This window comes from Genypterus blacodes, unplaced genomic scaffold (genome assembly GCF_046128005.1).
Source record: "Genypterus blacodes isolate CSIRO-AG114 ecotype Tasmania unplaced genomic scaffold, CSIRO-AGI_Gbla_v1 ptg000266l_1, whole genome shotgun sequence".
Taxonomy (NCBI): domain Eukaryota; kingdom Metazoa; phylum Chordata; class Actinopteri; order Ophidiiformes; family Ophidiidae; genus Genypterus; species Genypterus blacodes.
In genome coordinates this window covers 150,001-167,500 of record NW_027467058.1, presented here as the reverse complement: position 1 = coordinate 167,500, position 17,500 = coordinate 150,001, and the positions used below count along the sequence as shown (strand labels likewise).

General features: G+C 48.0%; 1 protein-coding gene across 4 annotated transcripts in view; it reads right to left on the bottom strand.

Moving 5' to 3' along the window:
• The window catches only part of LOC143017092 (plexin-A1-like), a 171,416-nt gene that overhangs the window by 48,262 nt on the left and 105,654 nt on the right, over positions 1-17,500 (bottom strand). For all 4 annotated transcript variants that reach the window (XM_076171714.1, XM_076171716.1, XM_076171715.1 and 1 more), the window contains exon 10: positions 5,837-6,037. In XM_076171714.1, the coding sequence (XP_076027829.1) occupies positions 5,837-6,037 (201 nt within the window). The remainder of the gene's footprint in view (positions 1-5,836; positions 6,038-17,500) is intronic.

Here is a 17,500-nt window from a genome sequence, read left to right as displayed (position 1 = left end):
TTATCTGACTTAATTGGATGCCATCAGGACCCCTGATACTTCCCATCTCTCTTTTAACAAACAGCTGCTCACGACACACACACACAACACACACACAGGGAAGATTAACACACAGGCGTACACACTCCTTTCCCAAACTACATTTTCTTCTCCTGCCCTCTCCCCCTGCCCCCCCCTCCCTCCTCACAGCTGAAGGAGTAAGAGGAGGAGCGTGATGGAGAGGACCGGCCGTTTATCAGATGGGAGGTAATGGTGTAAGGCCCACGCTGATATTATCTGTCCTCTCATTCCTGCCCTCCAGAGAGAAACGGGAAAGAGAGGGATAGAGATGGAGAAGGGGAGGAGGAGGGGGGCATGGAGGGATGGAGAACTAAAAACAACAGACTGAGGACGGAGGGAGATAAAGGAACTGGGAAAGGAAAAATCTCCAACGGTTCAATTTGCTTCTCTCAGCCTTCAGAACGACACCCAGCTGTGTTCCATCAGCTTCTCCGGCCTCAAAGTGTGTGAACGAGCGTGAACGTGTGTGTGTGTGTGTGTTCATGTATTTATTCGCTTCCATGCCCCTTTTTTGGTACGCCGAGCACAACTTGACAGCCCGCAGCGCAGCACCTCAGCCTCCGATTGGCCCGAGCGCCGGGACGCCGCCGCCCGGGACGGATGGATGGACGGAGGAGACCCAGGAGGAACCATTCTAGACAGCAGCTTGGTGTTTGGGTTGTTACCGACAGCAGCTGAGCGCCACCATAAGGCCTGGTGATTGGCTCCGTATGTGCCAGTGGTAATGTGGGCTTATTTGGCACTAAGAAATAAGACTTTCTCCCTTAAATGTTTCAGTATTAATTGGTGCAGGTCCTTCCACAATCTGCCATTCCATCAACTTTCACAGATTCCAAAGAAATCGTGTTTGGCCGAGCACCCGGGAGGCCATATTTACAGAGGATTAGCGTCCGCTTTCTGGCCGTAAATGAGTCAAGTAGTCAAATTCGTGGCTGCCAAATGATGGAGAAGCTGAAAAAGGGCTAAAGCAGGATTCTGTGTGTTCTTATATTGGAGCGGACAGAAATCTATTGAAATGCATACGACCGGTTTATAATTGGTGCAGGAGAGTTAATATCAGGGGTAAAGTGTGTAAACTTTGGACTAAAACTGCCTTAAATGATAAAATATGGAGTTTTAATGGATTCACAGCGGCGCTCTAGACGGATTCCGAAATTCAACGTCTGCAAAATCACCCCGATTGATCCAGAAAGTGTTACGGTGCATCGATCTGTCGCTAAGAATATTTAACCTGAATGGAGCAGACGGACCTGAGAGGAGACACGTGTGCTGCGTTGCTGGTTGTTGCGTTTTTAAAGCACGTAGCAGCTTCAGCTTCACTCTCTGTCCCTGGCTGAGATCTGCAGTGGGAACTATCTGAAACATTCCTGTTACAAGGAAATTGACAGGCGTCTTTATTGACCGGTTCTTTGTGATACGCCGGCTCTTTCCCCTTTGGGACCGGCTGGAATGTACAGTAACATAATATAGGAATACACCAAGGACCAATTCTTCGCCCTTATAAGTCGATACGGACAGCCAATAGGGAAGAAGGTTAGTATGGAGCTGACGTTACGCTATCATATATCATGCCTGTCACATATACAGTTGGTTATTGACGCTCTCTTGTTAGAGGATACCATACAGGAGGATTGAGTTATTAGAGCCGCTGTAAGAGGAGCAACGTATGGGAAACAGGAGTGAAAACACCGTCCGGCCTGTGGAGGTTAAATATCCTCTTCTTTTGATGCTGTGATGATCCCGTATGAAAGAGAGCAGGATGAGCTTTGGCCTTAGGAGAGCTCACACCCTCTGGCTTCTGGATTCTCTCCCATGACTCGCTCCTTCTCCCTCCTCTTCCTCCTGTTCCTCCATTCAGCTCTGCTTAAACGCTCTGCTACTCTGTCCCTCTCCTTTATTACTTTATACTGAAGATACATGGAACCAACTGGATCAATCTGGAGTCTTTAAATCAATAATAAGCAACTATTTGGGGCAAAATCAATCAAAATCAAAACAATACAAACTAATCTTCCATAAAGCGTACCAGTATAAGTATGATGTGAGATCTAGACTGAGCATTTAGTTGCATTTCCTGATTTTAGTCTGTTTTTCAGTGCAGTAGTTCGACTGTTGTAATGTTTTGTCATCATTGTGAGCGATGATGTGTTTTATTGGTTTATTATGCCTGAGATTCATGTTTTTAATCTTCTTTGTACTCCACTCATCGTGTGTAATTAAGTTCCCGTGGTCATATTTGTAAATTTAAAAAATATTGTTGTATTAAATTGGATTGTGGTGATGAAACACATCTGATGCATGAAATCACCTCGTGGCCACAGCTTGACCCTCCGCCTCTCCTTTCCTCAGAGTGAGTGTGTGTCACTTTGACACATTGGTTGAACACTAATGTGCATCTCCCACAGTCTAAACTGCAGGTTAGCACCCGTGTGTTTGCTCCATTGATTAGCCAGACCCCCCAGCCCCCCCGCCCTCTCTCTGCAGCAGCTGATGGTAGGACAGGACTGCACTGGCACGTTCACAGCCACCCTGGGAGCCACAGCCTCAGGCAGATCCAAGGATGCATGTGTGTGGAAAGCGTACACACACACACACAGACACACACACACACACACACACACACACACACACACACGCACACACGCACACACGCACACACGCACACACACACACTGATTAACCCCCGTGAACACACAGCCTAGGAGGCAGCGATGTGTAAGCACAGCAGATGAAGTCTATTTCCACTGCAGAGTCATGCATGATTCATGGAGTCAGCGCTGCACACTGTCAAAGTCGGAACAAACATGGAAGGCTGCTGATGAAGAGTGGAGATATGAGCTCTATAAAAGGATAAACTAATATTTGAGTCAGTCATTCTTTTGAAATAGTGCAGCAGAGCTATAATAAGACTCTCATCCTAATAATTCATGACACATAATTACAGTCATAAGCTCAGGCCTGGATGAATTATGCTTTAATGGCACGTTCATTCAGCTGGCACCTTTTTCATCCACTAAATCTAACTAAAGCCTCCCGTACACTCTATGTAGGCGCTGCATCGATAGCTGATTGTGCAGTCAAGTTGGCACAATTAACTGCTAACAAAGGCTAAGCGTTGACAGCCCGAGGCTAATTGCTGTTAGCTTGTCTACTTTGTGGGCCTCAAATGGAGAAATTCAGCTTTTGGCCGGGCCCAGGCTTCGCCGCTGATTAGCGCTGGCTTGCTGCTACAATAAACAGTCAATAAACAGACATCTCTGTGGAGGGACGGCTTTATCGCTAGCTAATTAGCCCTGACTTCACAAACAGCCGGCTAGCGCGTGCCAGCGCCTGACGCCTGCCTGTCGATAAAGACAAAATCAAACACCGTGCTAGCTGTCACAGCCGCTATCCAGTGGATGCTACAGCCAGACAAAGGCCACTGCTGTGTGTGTGAGTGTGTCTGCTAACATCCATATGATGCCTGTGAGGTTCATCTTGTTGACATTTGAGGTGAGCTCCTTAAGGTGTCAGAGCTCATTAAGGCGACACTAAAGGCTTCAGTGGATTTACCTTAGCTCCTTATTCTGACACACAACAGCAACATGACAAATATACATTTCATTCCTATTGAATTAATTTTATAGACATTAAAACAATTATTCCAGTTTTTGAACTAGAAACCTCGCTGAGATGAGAATATTCTTTATAGACGATTGATTTCAGATGTGTACTGTACATAATGGGACCTATAACGTGATTGACTGGGTGTTTAAGGCGTTCTAAGGCAGCTGTGGTCCGCTTGCGTGAAGAGAAATTAGCAGCCTCAGCTCCCGTTGCGATGTAGCATCAAATTACATCAGATAGGAGGAAGAAGACAGAGACAGAAGCAAGCAGCAGCAGCAGCAGCCGGTGTTTGGATGAGGTAGAGGCTGGGAGGAAGGAAGGAAGGTAAAAGTATGACAGATGGAGGAGAGACACGATCTGTACGGGCAGAGAGATGAAGGGAGAGAGGGAGAGAGAGATGAAGGGAGAGAGAGAGAGGGATGGAGAGAGAGAGAGAGGTATAGAGTGGAGGTGTAAACATGATCAATCCCCTCAAAACTAGGTTCAGAGACAGACTCTTCCTCTTCACATTTTCAGCCTCAGTGAAGCGCAACGCAAGCTAGCTCTTATCTGTCACACTAGTTTGAGGACACACACACACACACACACACACACACACACACACACACACACACACACACTCTACCTGTAAATCCTGCTAGCAGATGCAGGTAGAACATTTCTCATTAAAAACGTCTCAGAAAAGTCTTTAATCTGGTCGCACTCATGCCGACCGGCTGCAAACCACAAATACACTGCAAATCATGGAGGCAGGCGACAAAGCTACAAGGGCTAAGCCGAGGCTTTACACTCGACTGATGATTTAACGGGAAACATTGGCGGCAGGAAAGCAACAACTCACGCCCAGAACAAACTTTTCTTACATTCTTGGTCATAACACACAAAACCCTGCTCTTCTGTTTACATTTGGCCTTTATCACCATAGCAATCGACCCATAGTAGTTTGAATGACCTCTCTCTTTGTTACTTTATGAGCTGTTAATCAATAAATGAATAGGTGCATCTGCTCTGAAGTGCACTGAAGCTGTTGAAGATCCATTCAGACTGTTTGTCCTTTACTGAATCAGCTCCATCTCAGTTACATGATGGTACTAGTTGCATGTCTGCCTGGATACATAGAGCTCCTATCTGAAGAGGACCACCAGATCCAGATCCTACTGATCCAGAACCTACTGATCCAGATCCAATGATAGTTAGTGCTTTAGTTTGCAGGCCGGCTACTCTTCCTTAGCCTCTGTTACCATCTATCTCAAGGACACGCAGTATGAATGGTTGTCTATGGCCAAAAAATAATGTTTAAATAATATAAAAGCTAGCATCCTGAAATGTCTAATAACAATAAGCTTTTGAGTTATCCTAAGCACACACACCCACACACACAAAGGCGATGACATAACCGGCTTGGCCGAGGTAATAACCCGTTACAATCTAGATCACTGGGATGATTTCCCCTGCAGTTAAGTCTTGTCATAAGTCTGAAAACATAACAAATGTGGATGTGAACATCTCACATCAATATCTATTTATCAGTGTTTGGGGTCAATGTGGAGGATGAGTATTGGGTCATTTATCTATATTGCGACCAAGCCGATGTCCAAAGCAGCGAGCGGTCATCTATCAGGACAATGAGTGTGTTAGTGGACAAAGTGCTCATTAGTAGTGGGAGGCCATTATTTAAACTCTGCCTCTGTCAGTGACTTTACTTGGATCATGATTTAGTCAACTAGTTACATTGATTTGTTTGAGAGCAACGGTGCTAAATTACTTTGCTTTTACCCAAAATACCAGTGTAAGCATCAATCAGGCTGCGGTCTGTACAATAGATGGGTGGGATTGTGAAAACGACCACTTCTGTTCCAGAAACCAGCAAAACTGGGCAACGCGTTTGTTTTGTAGGTGCCAGAGGCAAATTGGCATCCGTTTAGAGGCGGACTCACCCAGCTGTCAGCGCTCCTGCACCTACATCCTCCTGATACCAACAACAGCAATGAACCCCAATTACAACGATTTCAACGGCTCACACTATATATAGCTCGCCTCCTTTATCACCAACAAAATGGGATCCACTATCTCCTGCTTCCTCCTTTCTACATTTCCAGCTCTCACAATCATTATCCACCGCCTCAAACAGATGACACCCGGTCTCTAGGTTCCGTCCCCTGGTACTCACCGATGTTTTCTGGCACTGGATGGAGGTGCTGTTGAAGCGGAGGGCGGTGACGCTGTGGGTCTCCCCCTGGATGTGGAAGACGCACTCGTAGTTCCTCTGCCCAGACTGGGGCTGCGGCAGGTTCTTGGCGGCCAGCGTGATGGGTTTGGTCACGCCCACGGGGATGTAGATCTGGGTGGAGGGCAGGATCTGAGGGCAGTCCTGTGGGGCCAACAGAAACAAAAAGAGTGGAGAGGTTGTTTACTATGGTCTGAAGACAACAATAGAGAATGATTAATTGCAAATATCAAATTAACTTTTCAAAATGTGCAGGAATGTTTGAGCGCTCAGATGAGGTGGATACATTTGTGTTTGAACCACAAATAACTCAACTGATCTGCCATGTGACTACGGATACTCAGAGATCAAATGCATGTTTTGTTTGTTGTTCAAAATTGGATCAGGGTGAAGGGAAAAACACTAAGCCAGCTTTACTACAGGATGGAGCTCCAGTTAGTTTTGAAATAGATTTTAAAGACCTGACAGACAAGACGAGAGAGGAAAGACCAGAGAGACGAGGCCAGAGAGACAAGACTTGAGAGACGAGACCTGAGAGCCAAGACCTGAGAGACAAGGCCAGAGAGACAAGACCAGAGAGACAAGACCTGAGCGACGAGACTTGAGAGACGAGACCTGAGAATCAAGACTTGAGAGACTAGGCCAGAGAGGAAAGACCAGAGAGACAGGACCAGACAGATGAGGCCTGGGAAACAGCAGAGACGTTGCAAAGTTAACAAATATCTTCTCCTAACAACAGTGCTGCATTGTTCAGGCAGGAAGGTTAGATGCTGGTGTATTATGTCCATGTGTGGAATGAGGTAATGAGCTCACAGACCCTTTGTTTGCCTGTGTGTGTGTGTGTGTGTGTGTGTGTGTGTGTGTGTGTGTGTATGATACATATACACACACACATATATATATATAAACAGTATGTGTGTGTGCTCACATAGGTCACTGATACTGTCCAGAGTTGACAGTCTTGTTTAGATCATCATGATCATCTTGCAGCTCATCCGCTGGCTCACACTCATACACAAACCTGGAGGGTGTGTATGTGTGTGTGTGTGTGTGTGTGTGTTCCTGCACAGATGTGTACGGACACACACGTCTCCTGATGTGCAGTAGTATTCATTTTCATCTCATACTTGTGTGTGCATTTGCTTTATTGAATTTGAATAAAACTGGACGAGCCACTCAGTCTTCCCGCACACACACACACACACACACACACAGTATCACACAGTATGAGTAAGCCAGCGCTGGAGGGAATGAAGTCACTGCTGTTTATGCTGTACTTTAGCGGGAACACAAATCTTGGAAATAAGAGCGAGAGAAAGAAGCGAACGGGGTGACGCGTCTTACACAACATGAGTTAGAGCCTCGGGGTGGATCTAACCCGCCCTGTCCCGCACCGTCTGGGCCAAAAGCATAACAAACCAGATGACTGCTGACAAATCACACATTTAATAACCTGGAGACACACAAAGAAGAAACATGTGTGACAGAAATACGGGCGAGTGTAATGAGAAACTGGATGGGAAAGGAGTTAGAGTTACACTATGAAGGGCCTGTGGACGGTATGGGCTTCATACATCACTCAGCTAAAAGCACCACAGCTGCCACCTATTTTAATGCTTACGTGACAATAATCAGTGAGGTCGGATGTTGTTGGGAGTGATCAGGGGAAAGTCGAGAAAAATCTGTGCTTGAAGAGAGAAGGTCTGTCTCTCTATCTGACATGAGAATAAACTGCCTCATCAACTGAGTGGGCTAAGATACAGTAAACACAAACATTCAACACATAAACACAAAAATTCAATAGAAAAATGTCTCAAACACGTTGAAGTTGTTGCGTGACAGCGTGTATTAGAAGCAGCTTCCCCCGACGTGCAAACGAGGAAACGTTGTTACGCTAAAGCCGCTAACAGACGTTCATGAGAGAGGGATCGTTCTCTTATTGATGTGTTGAATCTGGCACGGTGCTTTATGAATTACACCCCTCCAGTATCAATAAGGAGTCAAACCCCGGCAGTGACTGTTGCAGGACAGGACAACACCCTCAGCCTCAGCCTGATTGCCAAACATCGACCACCTCTTGTTAAATATTCACTGCACACGAGACGCCGCATAACATCGCCTCTCCGCCTCTCGCTTTAGCTTTTCCTCCCAGCAGATCTCTGGCTGGCTGTCAGTGAATTTTTCTTCCACCCTTCCATTCTGAGCTGCGGTACATTAGAGGCTACAGCGCCGTCCCCAGGGCCCCAACACAATGCCAGGGTTTGTTCATTAGCCTGCTTAGCCTCAGCCTTGTGTGTCTGATCACACGCAAACATGTGCACAACACGTAATGAGGAAGGGGGATATTATAGCAGGGAGCGTGTTACGGAAAACCTTATAATCAACCAGGAAGAGGACGGAGGAGGGGAGGGAGAGAAAGAGGGAGGGGGGGAGAGAGAGAGAGAGTGGAGCAGGAAGATGTAAGTCAGAGCGAGGGAGCAAGTCGAGAGGAGAAGCTGGAGCCCAGTTTAATTGGGAACAGAGCAAAGCGAAGCGGTCGAGTCAGATAGAAGTCGAGGTGAAGAAAGGAGAGGAAAAGAGGTGCGGACATTTGGCAGGGAAGAGGTGAGAGAGAGAGAGAACGCAACGGTTTCCCCTGCACTCCCTCCACCTTCATCCCTCCATTTATCTCTCTTTCTCCGTGTCTTTGTATCTCTCCCTCTCTCTCTCTCTCTGTCTCTCTGTATCTCTCTCTCTCTGTCCTGAAGTCAAAGCTTGATCCAGTCACGTCCGTGGTGAATGACACCACGCCAGCAGAACCTCCAGACAACATCTGACTTAATTAACTGCCTGGAGGCCCAGACAATGGCTGGAAATTGATGGGGAGGCAAAGGAGAAAGGGAGAGAGCGAGAGAGTGAGAGCGAGGGAGAGAGAGAGAGAGAGAAGAAAGGAGGGATTGATTTGCACTCGTGGCGTTTGAAGTCCCGGTCCCAGAGTTCAGGGATGCTGGTGTCAGCTGTGGGTCTGCAGTCCAAAATGCCACGATGGTCCAGGAAGGATTCAGCATGGAGCGGCTCAAGCTAACGCGTGGAGCCCAGCGTGTCACAGAGCAGCGTGTCACAGAGCAGCGTGTCACAGAGCAGCGTGTCACAGAGCAGCGTGTCACAGAGCAGCGTGTCACAGAGCAGCGTGTCACAGAGCAGCGTAGCCCCGAGCTCAGGCTGCAGCCGACCGATGTTTTATTCATCCCCCTATCGACTTTATGTCCGCTCGCCTGTCTGCTTGTCGTTTTCTCCGGCAGTCATCTTTCCTTATAGCATCGCTCTCCTTCATCGTGACGCCATCCAGCCGACGCCTCGTCACCTGGAGCTACGGCGCCAAGCTAACTTCATATAGGTAACGGGGTAAATATGCCCAGGTGAGCGATGCCTAGCTGCGGGTCTGATGCTCTTAAAGAGGAGGGGAGGAGTCAGGCCATGTTTCAGTCATGATACACAATAAAGAGATCAATCACTAACAAACACTTTACAGGAAACACGTCCCAGTCTGAATTTAACTAAGACCAACCAAACAAGAGGTCGCAAACCTTCACCATGGCCAAACTATGTCAACGTTTGACTTTATAATAATTGGTGCTAGCAGAATGGTTGTCTATGGCTTAAATGGAAGAACTTTATGATTACGGTCTGGCTCCTCCCCCAAATCTACTATAGGCTGTATACTGTCGGTCTTCCAGGGCAGATTGTGACCTTGACCTGTGACAGAATTGAATAGTAATCAATAGAGGTCTTGACCCCAACACAGACCGGGCTGGCCAGTTTGATCCAAACCCGATACAAAACCTTCAGACAAACAAAACCACATGATAGCTCCGCACGCTACCGTTAAGCGAGACCTGATCTTGGTTCTCAAATGAAAGAGTTGGGGAACGTGCGGTGGGAAAGTTGGAGCAGATGAAGAAAAATAGGAATGAGCGGAAAACATTGTTTTGCAGAAAGAAAGTATTTCATCAGTGATTGTATTTGTGGCAGGTGCCAAAAGGGTTCAAAGGCTCTTTAGAGCTCCAAGGTGCCGAGTCCAGGAGAAGAATACGTCACCACGGGGATTCCTTTGAAGTTGGACGAGATCTTTCTCTCTTTTGTCATATTTTCCCTCGTCTGTCTTTCTTTTTTTCTGGCTTCTCTGTCTCTGTTTCATCTGTGCAGACGGATGCTGCGGCTCTCTGGGCCAGATGTGGAAGTCTGAGAGGCCGACTTCAGGACAAAGAGCAGGAAGTGAGACCTGTGTGTGTGTGTGTGTGTCGAGTTAAGAAAGTGGATGGTTGTATATAACGTGTCTGCGATACGGCCCTGTTAGCTTCAGCGTAGCCTCACATGCTGTTTCCAGTGGAGTTGGAGCATATGTGAGCGTGTGAATGAGCCTGCACACACACAAACATCTGCTCCATCTGAGGGTTTCATCGTTTGCTTTCCGTTTTGACGCTTACAGAAGTATTTTTAAACCGACAGATGTGCGTCCTAGAGAAGAGAACGACTCGCTAAATATGAATTTCTTTGTTTCCTAGCACTCTGCTGACAACCGGGCCAAACAAACTCCCACAACTGTGAGATAAACACACACACACACACACTGATTGGATTGGAGCAGAACTGTGCGTACGTGTTTACGTGTAGAGCAAAGCGTGTATTTAGAGTGGCGTCTGTCCAAGTCTCCCACATCTGTTCAATGCCAAGTGGCCACAGGGCTTTCCTTATTTCCTTCTCTCCTTCTTTCTTGCCTTCTCTCCTGCTCTCCTTCCCTTGTTTGTCTTGCCTCAGAGTCCGCCTCTGGCTTCACCGCCTCGGGCTGCGGCTGCACTTCCCACACGTTGACAGTAGAGGCGTAATTATGGAGCTCATTAAGAGGGAATCTTTAAGCTTCCTGTATTCCCGTTTCCTGGATCAGAGGGAAGCGGTTTTCCCTGCAGCTGATACATATTAACACATGCATTGATTTCTCTACATTGTGTTTTAAACCATCTTCTCAAATTACTTCCCACCAGTTAGTATAACTATAGATAAATATACAACCACCACAGTCTATGGTTTGATAGCAGTCTTAAGGACAAAGACCACAGCTGATGGTCGACCTTATAAGGAGGAAGACTCTCAGGTTAGGACACGCCCCCACCGCCCACGCTCAGACTCAATCAGCACCAGGATGTACGGCGTTCTGGCAGCCGCAGCCATCAGGCGTCACGATGACGTTCCTGACCCAGATTGGGAGACGTCTCACTGTTTGACTCCCGTGTGCCACTTCTGACTGAAGCGCCGCTGCCGTGAGCCTTTTCAGGCGAGCAGCTGTCACTCCGGGTCGAGCCAATTCCACCAGATCCCCCCCCCCCCCCTTCATTTACCATGCGCTCTGATGTCAGCAGCGCCGCATCGCTCCACGCCAAACGGGGGAAGAAGAAGAGGAAGGAGAAGAAAAAAGGGGAGATGAATAAAACACGTGTCGGGCCGGCGGATGAGATAATCTCCCCTCGCAGGTGAGCAAAACACCTTTTAACATCCAGCAAGAGCAGATAATGAGACAGGCGGCGGGCGAGCGAGAGAGAGAGCGAGAGAGCGAGCCGGAGAATCTGCATGCCGATGAGCACGAGGTGAGAGATTCAAATCAAAAAGGAGAGGGGAGAGGGGGAAGAAGGAGAGATGAAGAGGAAGAGATGTAAAGAAATAAATATTGGAGGCTTCTGACGCTTTAGCTCAGCCTGACAAGATATAAATTAATAAAGCTCCCAAAACAGCACGAATATGTAATGAGGCAGCTGTCTGGACATTTTTTGTATGTCTCCTCCCCCCTATACAGCCCCCCGCCCCCCCCCTCCCCCCCCCTCGATCCATCCATAATTAATTAGCTGCCTCTGTGATGTGGAGACTATAGATCAGGGAGGAGAAAAAATAACACGCTAAATAATGAAGTAAAGCGATACGGAGAGAATCCACCGGGAGAGAGGGGACGGCCTGGATGTCACCAAGGATATGAGCAAGAGGGGGGAGGGGCGGGGGGAGGAGGGGGTACGCTGGTTCAAATAAGGGGGGGGTCAGGGGTCTGGAGTGCTGAAGACCCCCTCCCCCCAGTGTGTGTGAGCGTGTGTGTGTGTGTCTCACAGGATCCTAAAGAGCTCTGAGCAGCCCGGGCTGAAGTCGCTCACGTCTGAGGCTTATTAGAGAGCAGAGTTCATTTGTTTACATGCAGGGAGACCTCACGTGTGTTTGGTTTCATGTAAACACAAAGACAAACTGAGAAAGCTTGGTTACACGACTGAAGTGTTGAGTTTCTTCAGCTTATATCTCCTTTTACTCTTTTACAAGCAGGACGCAGACGTTACTCATGTAGGAGGAAACCAACGTGCATCCTTACATCCAGGCTGCACCAAAGAGAGCTCTGCTAGGATTCCTATCTACAGGAGAGAGAGAGAGAGAGAGAGAGAGACTGTGTGTGTGTGTGTGTGTGTCATGCTCATTAGCAGGCAGAAAGCAGCAGAAGCTTCTGTGACCAGTGAGAGACTCGTTTACTGGAGGGGGAGAGAGGAACAACTTAATAAGGCAGCTACATGGAGAGGGAAGCAGGAGGAAGAGGAGCAACTTTGAACGTTGAAAGAGACTCAGAGATCGTCCGCCCACTCCCCCCCCCCCTTTCCCCCCTCAGCTCCTCGCCGAGTATCGATGCGACGAGGAAGCGACAGAGGAAGAAGAGGGAGAGAGTCTGAATTATGGAGAGGAGCCGGAGACGAGTGAGATGAATGTGATTCAGCGCCGATCATCAAAGTCGGAGTGCGAGCGTGACCGAGCGCCGGCTCCTATAGGTGCAGGTCGCTCCTCTCCTCTCACACGTGACTCTTTCATGTAGCACGCAGGCGCACACACGTGTTGACTCCATGCTCTAATCCCTCGTCCTCCACTTTGTAAGGCAGCTGTCAAACCTACGCTCTTCATCCCCTCCACGGCTCAGAGTGAAACAATGAGCAGCAGGAATGTGTGAAGACTTTGTCACACTTTTCTTTCTGCCCTTCTGGATTTCCATGAAGTACAGAGGAGGTGGGAAGACGCCCGGCACCCTGCTGTGTTCCTAACCCAGATATGTCAGCAGCCATCAAACCTTATGCGTTTGCCGCTCATCAAACATAAACCTGGATGTTCAGAGGGAGAAACGCTCGGCTTCACGCTGCCTATGGATTTACTCTACACACACACACACACACACACACACACACACACACACAGGCGTGTTTCACTACACGGAGACGCAACACGCTTAGCATATAGAGGTGACCAAAGCAGTGTAAGCTAGGGCCAACAGGGGGCAGCGCCGGACCAGACTCTCGCTCTTTATCACGTATAAACGACGACGCAGACACACACACATGTTCCTCTGTGTGATTCCAGATTAAAAGACTTTTAAACAAATAAACCATCCACCCGCAGGTCCAGAAAGAGTTGATCTGACCTGCATGAGCTCATCGTCTGGCTCTGCTCCGCCCCTCACACCTCAGCAACCATCTGAGCAACACACAAGCAGGCTGAGACCTCTGAACCTCCGGATCAATCACACACTCTTAACTCACACTATTGTTTGAGCTCTTTCTGGTCACTTAGCAACATTATCCATCGCATTCCTCAACTCCTGTTTTCCTTCTTCTCTCCCAGTGACTCTGCAGTTATCTCTCCTCTCTCCGACACACACACACACACACACACTCTCCCTTCTCCATTAGCCGAGCCGAGTGTGAGGGCAGGGGAATGAAGATTTAATACAGACTGAATAATTAAACCGGCGGGACCTCTGACTGACACGCATGCAGACAACACATACTAAAGAACACGCATGTACGCCCTGGGAACCCCCGTGCATCTATCATGTCAGCCATACGTGTGTGTGTGTGTGTGTGAACCTTATCTCATGTTAGCTCTTCATTAAGTCTGTCACTGATCTCATATTCATGTTGGCCTGGCTGCAGCTCACCAGGTGGCCGAGGAGCCGAGGAGACAAGGAGACAAGGAGCCGAGAAGAGAGCGACAGAGCAGCTAACAGAGCAGCTGACCTGACAGATCGCAACTTCACGTGTTAGTAATGTCGCAATATCATAATCCGATTTGGAGAGTTTCAGCCGCAGAAATCACCTCAACACATTTAAATAATGGAAGAAGAGGAAGAGGAAGGGGAAGGATAAAGCTGTGAGACCACGGGGCTAAAAATAGCAAATATCTTCAGAGATGAAACATCTGCATGCTTATGTGACACATTGTGCCTGTGTGTGTGTGTGTGTGAAACTCTCTCCTGTCTCTTCTCTAACTGATACAAAGAAGTGTGTGGGCAGAACTCTCTCACACTCTCTCTCACACACACACTGAGTTGTTCTCAGCACTCAGACCTTCCCTCCGTGTCTCTGCTCTGTTCAGAGTGAAGGTGGCGCCAAAACACCCGAGTCGCTCCTTAACCTGATTCCACTGTCAGACTCAGTTTGAGCGACTGAAGGAGGCACGTCGCTCAAACCAAAGCGAGGGTTAACGCCGGACCGTCTCACTCTGCCGAGGGTCCGTCTGGCAAACGAGACGTGAGGTTACTTCACGCCGTCGCCTCCACTCTCTCTCTTCTCTTCTCACTCTCTCTCCTCTTCATCAACTGAGAACATTCGGGAAATAAATTCCGACTGTCTCTCCCCTCTCTCCTCTCTCTCTCTCTCCTCTCTCCCTCCATCTGGTCTCCATTACAGCACCTTTGCTTGTCTTTGCACTGCAGCTACATTGTTCTGCACAAACTGCTGGAGGGACGTTACGCTCCACCTCTGCCTCTCCGTCTCTCAGTCTCTCTGCCTCTCAGTCTCTCTGCCTCTCAGTCTCTCTGCCTCTCAGTCTCTCTACCTCTCTGCCCCTCAATCTCTCTGCCTCTCAGTCTCTCTGCCTCTCAATCTCTCTGCCTCTAAGTCTCTCTGCCTCTCAATCTCTCTGCCTCAGTCTCTCTGCCTCTCAGTCTCTCTGCCTCTCAATCTCTCTGCCTCTAAGTCTCTCTGCCTCTCAGCCACTCAATCTCTCTGCCTCTCAGTCTCTCTGCCTCTCAGTCTCTCTGCCTCTCAGTCTCTCTGCCTCTCATCTTCATCTCATTTTAGTCCCGACATGGTTTAGATTTTATTAAGCAGCGCCGCGACTTTTATTAAATACGGCGAGACATGATGTGCTGGAATGTCCTAACGACAAGCAGAGACACTGGAACACTCCGGGGGGGGGAAAGGATGAAGAAACAAAGAGTTTAGAGGAGGAAAGGAGGCGTGTGTGTACATCTGTGTGTGGAGCAGACAGAGCTGCAAGGAGCTACAAAGCTACTAACACCTCACTTAGTCGTGATTGTGTTGTTTTGTGGTAACTTTCCTCATTTTCAGGCGATAATCAATGTGAACTCTTTGTTTATAAATAAAAGGCAAATCTGTGACTGAGAAGGAAAACAGAATTTGCTTTGAGAATAAAAGAGGACAAATATCTGACATTAGGCCTTGGAGTAGCTTCAAAGTAGCTAGAGGAGCTTGTAGTGTGTAGCTAACTAGTTAAGGAGTCACTTGTAGCGTGAAAAGCTGCAGATGAAAGTAGCTTTGGCTCCATGGCGGCGGTGGACGAGGTGAGGGGGAGGAAGATGAAGGAAGACACAAGAACATGAATGAGGACCTAAAAGAAGACGTCGATGCGTTGTGACGGAGAGCGGAACACGAGTGTCGCCGGCGAAACATCGTGTGCGGAGAGACGGAGAGAGTGGGAGGAGAAATAAAGGGTGATGACGATAAAGAGTGAAGAAGGAATAATGCTAAAAGAATAAAACAACAGGGGAGAGAAGGGAAGTCACACACTCTCTCACACACACACACTCTCACACACACTCCCTCTAGCCCTGTGCTGCTGGTTGTGCTTAGTCCTGATAAGAACCAGTGACAGTCTCACACACACACACACACACACACACACACACACACACTCGAGCAGTATAGACAAACACACGTATACATACGCACACAGTGAGCCCTGCAAGCACAGCGGCCTTGGGCTATAATCTGTCTGTTTGTGTGTGTGTGTGTGTGTGTGTGTGTGTGTGTGTGTGTGTGTGTGTGTGTGTGTGTGTGTGTGTGTGTCTGTTCAGTGTCTGAGCACCAGCCAGAGTAAACACAGAGTGCCAGAATGTCACGGTCCACAGCCTTCACACCTCCATCACAAAAAAGTGGCTGTGTGTGTGTGTGTGTGTGTCCGTGTGTGTGTGTGTGTGTGTGTGTGTGTGTGTGTGTGTGTGTGTGTGTGTGTGTGTGTGTGAGTGAGAGGAATGAAATGTCACTGTATTCTTTAGTTGTATGTGTCTGTGAAAGGGTGTGTGTATATATGTGGGTATGTGTGTGTGTGTGTGTGTGTGTGTGTTTGAGAGGGGAAAAAGATGCTTGGGAAAATGTGTGTGTGTCTGTGTGTGTGTGTGTGTGTGTCTTCATATGCTGGGTTCCTATATGGAGCCTCTCATTAATGTGAGTCTGGGGAGAACATGTCACACACTGACATTACATTCTACTAATTGGAAGCAATGAAGGCAGTGTGTGTGTGTGTGTGTGTGTGTGTGTGTGTGTGTGTGTGTGTGTTTACCCTCACTGTTTACATCTAATGCTACATGCATTTGAAAATGTATTCACGCTTTCATGTGCACATCTTCAGAAAAACCCTGCGGAGGAAGAGGAAGATAAGGGGGGAGGGAGGAGAAGCAGGGGAGCGAAGAGGAGCGAAGAGGAGGGTGACACCGTTTAACCTCTGGTGCACCCAAGCAGAAAGGAGACAGAAGTAGGAGGAGGAGGAAGAGGAGGAGAGGAAGGTGTTGAATTTAGAAAAGAGTGAAAAATTCATAGATTCTTCCTCACACAGGAGGAAGAAGAAGAAGCCAGGAGAGGAGATAAACACAGGGCGGCCATGGAGGAAACAGGGAAGAGGAGGAGGTGGAGGAAGAGGAAGAGGAGGAGGGAAGTCATTGGGAAGAAGATTCGCAACCACTTTTACATTGTTGCATATTTCTTCTTCTTCTTCTACTACTGAGCTCCTTCTGGCAGTCAGCATCACATATAATACCTCCCTGGATCATAAATCTGGAACATTCCACAGTGAATCTGGACTCAGAGGCTTAAAGATTCATGAAGTCGGCCTCTTGGCTCAGCTACAGAAAGAACATTTACACACAGCGAAGATCGTTCAGTACGTCTTCATTAAGCAGGGGGAGGGGGAGGGGCTTCCTCTGGGTAAGGACGGTAACTACGCCCCATCCCGTTGCTCTGAGCTTCAGTGTATTATTGTTGAGTTCAATCGTTTCCAGAGTCTAAACAGTTAAAAGGATGAGGAAACGTATTATTCATATTTACATTCTTCATCTCCCTCCGCTCAGCTTCTTCCCCTCAAACAAAGGAACTCCTCTTCCTCATCGTCTCCTGCAATTTTCCACCCGGTCGCTCCTTAATTCCAGAGTTTGTTTGTTGTGCCATAGTTGATTGATGCATATTTGATTTGGAAATGTCACTCATTATATTTACTACCGCTCTGCCTCTTCCTCCTCCTCCTCTTCCTCACTCTCTTTCTTCC